The following is a 7,348-nucleotide window of genomic DNA, read 5'->3' as shown; positions in this document are numbered from 1 at the left end:
TTAATTACCATCAGCATTAATTAATTAATTACCATCAGCATTTCGTACTGCTGCTCTATGTATCTTACTGCAGACTACCATCTGCCGAAAAATTCCCTAACCCTAACCCTAACCCTATAATGCAGACCACCATCTGCCAAAAAATTCCCAAATCAGCCACACGAACTCGATTTTCCCTCTACGTACTACCTTGGAGTAATCAGTCAGAATGATTACTCCAAGGAACTACCATTCTATTACTCTTTATCCTGAATATGCATACAGAAACTCGTCTGCATGTCCACCAATCAGAGACCTGCTGTCAGAAACGTCACAAGTAGTCATGACAACGTGTGTCCACACCGTCATAACCTTTGCAGTGAAATGTCGTGAAAAACTATAATGACATTTTAGACTTTCATAACTTTTCATTTGTTTCTGAACACGCCCCCCCCCAACTGTAACTACAAGAAAACCAATCAACATCTACATAACAGCTACACGCATCATCACGCAACAACAAAATGGCGGCGCAGTCACTCTCCGCCGATCGACGCGCACAGTAACGGGCGATAAATCTATCTGCAAACGATAACGGGCGAAAAACACACGAGCCATCAACACACGGGGACGCGAACGTACTGAGGAGTAGCACATCAACACACGATAACAGAAATAGATCGGAACCCCCTATTCTCGTATCTAACTAATGGCACGCAATATATCACCAGCCTGCTGCCTTCAGCACGACCGTGCGCACGCGTAACCGCGCAACTCTCTCTCTCTCTTTCTTTCTCCCTCGCTGTCTCTCTCTCTCTCACTCACTCTCTCTCTCTTTCTCTCGCTCTCTCTTCTCTCTTCTCCGCTTCTCTCTCTCTCTTCTCTTCCTCTCCTTCTCTCTTCTCTCTCTCTGCTCTCTCTCATCTCTCTCTCTGCTCGTCTCTCTCTCTCCGCTCCTCTCGCTTCTAGCGTCTCTCTCTCTCTCTCTTCTGCTCTTTCTCTCCTCTTCATCTCTCTCTCTATCTCTGCTCTCTCTTCTCTTCTCTCTACTCTCCTCTCCTCGCTGTCTCTCTCTCTCCTCTCATCTCTCTCCCTCGGCCTGCTCTCCTACTCTCTCTCCTTCACTCTCTCTCGTCTCTCTTCTCTCTCTCTCTTCTCTCCTCTCTCTCCTCTGCTCTCTCTCTCTCTCTCTCTCCTCTCTCTCTCTTCTCTCCTCTCGTTTCTCTCTCTCCTGAGTCTACCCCTGCCGAGAGATGATGACAGCAATCTTACCCTCGGCACGTACCGACGAGTCAATGCAGATGGACTTACTTCATGCCCATGCTGTTGCCTCTTTCTCGCCTCTATTGCTGTATTCTGTGGCTGTCGCTAGCAGACTATGCTCCCCGTCTCACATGTCTCATTGCAATCCAGCATAGCTCGTTGGGTGTAGGCCTCGTCTCGGTCGGCATCAGTCATTTCGGTCGAGCAGTTCCTCACTCCTTGCTTCTCACAGCATTGCAGCGAATCTGTTAGTCGTCTGACAGAAAATGAGAACCGATGTCGTCGTTTTTTCAATCTCCGGAGATGTCGTAGAGAGTCCCGAGTCTGGTCTCCTTGCTCCTTGCTTGATGCCGTATGACGATGCTCTCATAATCATGGGTCTGCTCTCCAACTGTTGTAGGAAATACTGGCTGCACTTCTGTGTGTGCCTCTTCTCCTTCTCGCCCCTATATATACTATACCCTACACGCCTATTTATATATAAATACCTATATAACCCAGCCCTATATAATATATATATATATATATAATATATATATATATATACTATATATATATATAATATAATACCCTAACCCCTATATCATATATATAATATATATTTAGTATATAATAATATACGCCTAACCCTATCATCGCAACGCCGTCCACGCGTACGCTCGCGGTCGACGCTGACCGCTCGATCGAGTCCGCGCACAACTCGGCAGTCGTCAGTGTAAACGCGCTGCACACAGTTTCCTAGCACGGTTGTAGAGCAGATCACAAGGTGCGGAATGCAGAGTGCAGGGTGTCAGTGCTGGACACTACGGATCAAAGTTAAAGACCTTAGCACAGCACTCACTTGAGAGCGTCAGACAGGAAATGCGCCGAGTCCCGGCAAAGACAGCTTACTAATAATAGTCATCACGCACAGACCGAACGCCAGCCGAACTCCTACTCCCCTTCTCTCCTCCAACTTTAATGGACAAGTCAGTCTACTCCTTTCAATCACATGCATCATCCATCTATCTCTCCATACTCTGCAGTACATGCTTCTCATTTCTACACCTCAACATCCATAGACGAATCATCTCTCGTCGTCCTGCCAATACTCGCCTGCTTGGCGTCTCTCGTCGAGCCTCCTCGATACTATCATCTCCACTACTACCCTCGCTCTCTCTCACGACCTTCTATACATCTCCGTCTCTCTCCTCATCTCTCACTTACTCACCTATACTCCTCTCTTCATACCTCTCTGCGGGGGCCCTCACCATCACTACATCTCTTCCACGCCTATCACACTACACACCACGACACCACCATCCATCATCTATCATCATCACCAGCATCTCTCTCTCTCTCTCTCTGCTCTCTCTCTCATCCACCACACACACCATCATCACCACACACTCCTCCTCCTCGCTGTCGTCTCTCTCCGCTCTGACCCGCGCTCTTCTCTCTCTCAGTCTCTCTCTCCGTCTCTCTCTCATCCATGTCTCTCTCCCTCTTCTCTCTTCTCTCTCTCGCGCTCCTCTCTCTCTGCTCTCGTCTCTTCTCTCCTCTCATCGGCTCTTTCCTTTCTCTTTCCTCTCTCTTTCCTCTCTCTCGGGCCGTTCTCCTCTCTCTCTCATTCTCTCCCACTGCTTCCTCCTCTTTCTTCTCTCTCTCTCTCCTCTGTTCGACGTCTTCTATCGTCTCTCCTCTCTCTCTTCTCTGTCTCTCCTTCTCTCCTGCTCATTTCTCTCTCTCTCGAGGGGTGCTTCTCTCCTCTCCTCGTCTTCTCTCTCTCTCGTCATCTCATGCTCCTTCCCTCTTCTCTCTCTACTCTTCATCTCGCTCTCCTCTCTTCTCCTCCTCTCTGCTCTCGTCTCTCTCTCTCTCCTCTCTCATTCTCTCTCTCTCTCTTCTCTTCTCTCGTCTGCTCTGCTTCTCTCTCTTCTCTCTCTCTTCTCCTCTCCTCTCCCACTCGCTAGTCTCACTCTCTCTCCACTGCTCCTTAAAATGGCTTAGTGTTCTGCAGTGTATGGGTGATGGTGTGGGCGCGGCGAAATCGCTACAGCACAGCATAAAACACAGACCACGGACATGAATCACCTTACACTGGAGAGGCACGACACACACACACACACAGCAGGAGGACCCTTACACGACGCGAACAACATAAAAGGGAAGCCCTCCGCTCACTTCGCACGAAATAGACGGGCGAGAGAGAATGTAGTTAAACACAATCTTCAGTGCATAACAATTGCCTACCCATTTTTCCCGCCAGTCGCTCAAGATTATGTCTACTTCGTAGACCCACCGCGGGCGGTGCGCGTGGAGATATACGATAATAAAAAAATATGAAAAAAGAAAAAAAGAAACGAGGAAAGTATAGGAACAACGAAACAGAATAAAACGCAGAAGATCAAATAAGAAAAACGTACCTAAAGCAAACAAACAATCTCGTGAAATTTTCCCCCGTTAGTCGACGAAATCCGACACGTCCACCCCCCGCGTAAGCCTCCCCCACAACCGCAAAACGCGGACAAAGGGAACGAAATTCACGCGACGAAATTCACAATCGTATCGACACGTAATTCGTACTTTAGCTACGGGCTAATACTTCTTTATCAAAACCAACGTATTTTTTCTTACACGTAAAAGATTAGCACGAGCCTGCCGTAAAGTTGCCGTCGGCCGAATGCCGGCGCGTCGCCCGGTCGCCGCCACGCGCGCCGCTCTACTACCCCAGCGTCCGTTACACGCGCACTGGCCCTACGCGTCGTATCACAGCACTAATCGTAACCCCAACTCCTACGCGACTTCTCCGGCGACGACAGCGGCGCCCTCCATGGCGCTTCCGCAGCCTAGACCGATCGTCGAAGCTCCGTACTGCTATCTTGATCCTCCTCCGATGGCCGGGCGCACGCACTGCGCAACGCGTATCCCTCCGGGTCTACCAGGTAGTACGTCCTGTTCGGCTGCAATCATCAACAAGAGGGCAACAATAGAAACGAGAACAAATGAAATGATAAAGCGGAAGCAGTTCCGTGGATCAACACGCAGGGCAGCGGTCTTGCTGACCACGGTGGCACGGATAGTGATGCCCGGCAATACACCCACACCTACACCACACACACACAACATTCCACACCACACCACGCGGTTGGCCGCCACCACATCTTCACCGCACCGCACAACCACATCTCCGAACACACACACCACCACACACACACACCACACACACACACACACCACACATAGACGGCCATAGTATCTCGCCCGGCCACTAATCTTTTGAAATATAAAAAAGGAGGGAAAAAAACTAGTCTGATATAATGGCTTTTTATGGCCAGAATGCAGGAAATATGAGTATTCAACGACTATCCAAACCTGCTTAGGATTTTTCCGCGTGGGTGGCGGAACTCGTCATGCACACCGCGGACCTCCCTATATAATCTATCCACGCACATCGGCCCGCTAATTAAAACCGAGTTCCCGTCTTCGATGCACTACTTGCCGTACGCGTCGGCCAACTGGGGAGAAACAATTGTGCCCGCGAATGCACTTCGAGACACAAAAACCGCCGTGCGGACCAAGTTAGCACAATTTCTTTTGGAATTTTCGTATTCAGCCTCGGGAGCAGACGTGCGTAACTCAGGTGAGCAAATGTCTAACATACGCTATTTCACATAAAAAGAGGACACTCGAAGATCCCACTCTCTCCAAGATCCTCCACTGGCGACAACAGCATCCTACTGTCACGCTAGCCCGCCCGCAACACGCCGTTCGTGAAAGCACGCCACGCCACACCACGCACGGCACGCGAGGACCAGGACCGTTCTACAGGACAGCAGATCTAATGTCACCTACACCGACACACCCGCACAGTGTGTGAAGGCGGTGCGGCCAGGACGTCTCTACGCCACAGACGCTACTGTCAGCCTCCCCGCGTGTGAGGGGGGAGGCAGGACCGTCTCTACGGACGTAAGATCTAGCTGTCACCGTACCCCCGGCGTGTGACAAGGGGAGGCCAGGACCTGTCTTTTTACGGAGACAACAGAGATCTTGACTATCTGCGAGACCACATTGCACCNCACCGGCGGCCAGGCGGCTCCCGCCCCGCGCCCCTCCTCCTCCTCCCGGCCGCAGCCGGCCGCTGCCGCCTCGTCCCGCGCCGCCGCAGCCGCCGCCGCCGCGACCCCACAATCCTCAACGTGCGGCAGAGGCGGAGGAGCGGAAGAGGAGGCTGGAGCGAGCAGAGGAGTTACACCGTGGCCATCGCTTCGGTCGAGAGCAACCTTCATATTGAAGCAGGGGCTCGTGGACAAGAGGAAGGTGGGCTGGCCGGAGAGGAAAGCGGCCGGACGAGAGAGGGCGAGGAGAGGAAGGCGGGAGAGGATGGAGAAGATGAAGGGGGAGGAGCCAGGAGGAGGAGCAGGAAAGGAAAGAGGAGGGGGAGGAGAGGAGGGCGGAGAAGAGGAGGGAAATGGGCGAGAGAGGAGGGGGAGGAGAAGGAGGGGGTCTCGAGGAGAGCGAGGAAGAGCCGAGAACATGAGAGAGGAGGGGGCAGGAGGAGGAAGCGGAGGAGAGGAAGGGGGGACGAGAGGCCAGGGGAGGAGAGGAAGGGAGAAGAGAGGGAGGAAGGAAGGGGCGGCGAGAGGAGGGGGGGGAGGAAGGGGGAGAGGAAGGGGAGGAGAGGAAGGGCGAGAAGAGGAGGGGAGGAGAGGAAGGGGGAGGAGAGGAGGGGGAGGAGAGGAGGGGGTAAAGAGGAGGGAGGATGAGGAAGGGGACGAGAGGAGGGGGAGCTAAGGGAGGAGAGGAAGGGTCGCCGGCGTGGCGGTGGCGGCAGTCATCGTTAGACTGAGGCCCGTGAGGTGCATCCGCGCGATGTCGTCCTCGTTCCAGCCGGCCTCCCGCTGAACGTCAAACTGCGGAGAACGGGAAGGGTCAGAGGTCAGAGGTCCTGGGGTCTGAAGTCGCCTCAAAGGGTCAACGGTCATGTCAAAAGGTCGGGGGTGCAGGTTGTGTCAAAAGGTCAGCGGTTGGAGGTCACGTCAAAAAGTCGGAGTTGTTGTCAGTCTCTTGCTATGCACGTGTCCGCCTGCCGTGTGGTCATTTTACGAAAGGTCAGACCTGTTGCAAGTCTTCCCCGCTATTCACTCACTCGTCCGGCGGCGCCCCCTCGCGGCGACCTCTCACTCACCTCTGACTTGACCTCTGGATTGTCGCCAGACGCGGGCAGGTAGGGATGTATGGGCGGCGCCGTCTGCTCGCCGATCGTGTTCCAGCGCACGCCGCTGAAGAACGGGTGAGTCTTGAGGTCCTGGTACCCGCCGCACTCGTCTGCCCCCAGCCGCTGTGCCGGGTCCAGCACCTAGCACAGGAGAGAGAGGGGGAGGGTTAATACAGGAGCTAGTATCGAAGGAGGAGGGTTAATACAGGAGCTAGTACAGAGGGAGGGTTAATACAGGAGCTAGTACAGGAGAGAGGGGGAGAAGGTTAATACAGGAGCTAGTATAGAGGAAGGGTTAATACAGGAGCTAGTACAGAAGAGAGGGGGGAGGGTTAATACAGGAGCTAGTACAGAGGGGGAGGGGGAGGGATAATACAGGAGCTAGTACAGGAGAGAGGGGGAGGGTTAATACAGGAGCTAGTACAGGAGGAGGGGAGAAGGTTAATCCAGGAGCTAGTACACAGGAGAGAGGGGGAGGGTTAATACAGGAGCTTGTATAGGAGAGAGGGGGAGGGTTAATGCAGGAGCTAGTACAGGAGAGAGGAGAGGGTTAATACAGGAGCTAGTACAGAGGGGGGAGGGTTAATACAGGAGCTAGTACAGGAGAGAGAGAAGAAAGTTAATACAGGAGCTAGTACAGAGGGGGAGGGTTAATACAGGAGCTAGTACAGAAGGGGGAGGGTTAATACAGGAGCTAGTACAGAGGGGGGAGGGTTAATACAGGAGCTAGTACAGGGGGAGGGTTAATACAGGAGATAGTACAGACGTAGGACTATATAGGGGTGGAGAGGCGACGGTGGTTCATCAAGCATCTAGTACAGGTGGAGAGATTGTATCTTATATATTATTATATATATATATATATATACATATATATATATATATTATATATACTAGCTACGAAACCCG

At 52.4% G+C, this 7,348-nt stretch overlaps 1 protein-coding gene across 1 annotated transcript in view; it reads right to left on the bottom strand.

Moving 5' to 3' along the window:
- Window positions 1–4,070: 4,070 nt before the first annotated feature.
- Window positions 4,071–7,348, bottom strand: part of LOC106818216 (3-phosphoinositide-dependent protein kinase 1-like) — a 9,483-nt gene continuing 6,205 nt past the window's right edge. The window contains exons 7-9 of the mRNA XM_014822939.1: window positions 6,410–6,580; window positions 6,036–6,134; window positions 4,071–4,184 (exon numbers count right to left, since the gene is read on the bottom strand). Coding sequence (XP_014678425.1) covers window positions 4,071–4,184; window positions 6,036–6,134; window positions 6,410–6,580 — 384 coding nt within the window. The remainder of the gene's footprint in view (window positions 4,185–6,035; window positions 6,135–6,409; window positions 6,581–7,348) is intronic.

This window comes from Priapulus caudatus, unplaced genomic scaffold (assembly GCF_000485595.1).
Source record: "Priapulus caudatus unplaced genomic scaffold, Priapulus_caudatus-5.0.1 Scaffold2095, whole genome shotgun sequence".
NCBI lineage: Eukaryota > Metazoa > Priapulida > Priapulimorpha > Priapulimorphida > Priapulidae > Priapulus > Priapulus caudatus.
Note: the sequence above shows the minus strand (reverse complement) of the source record. Positions and strands in the feature narration are given on the sequence as shown.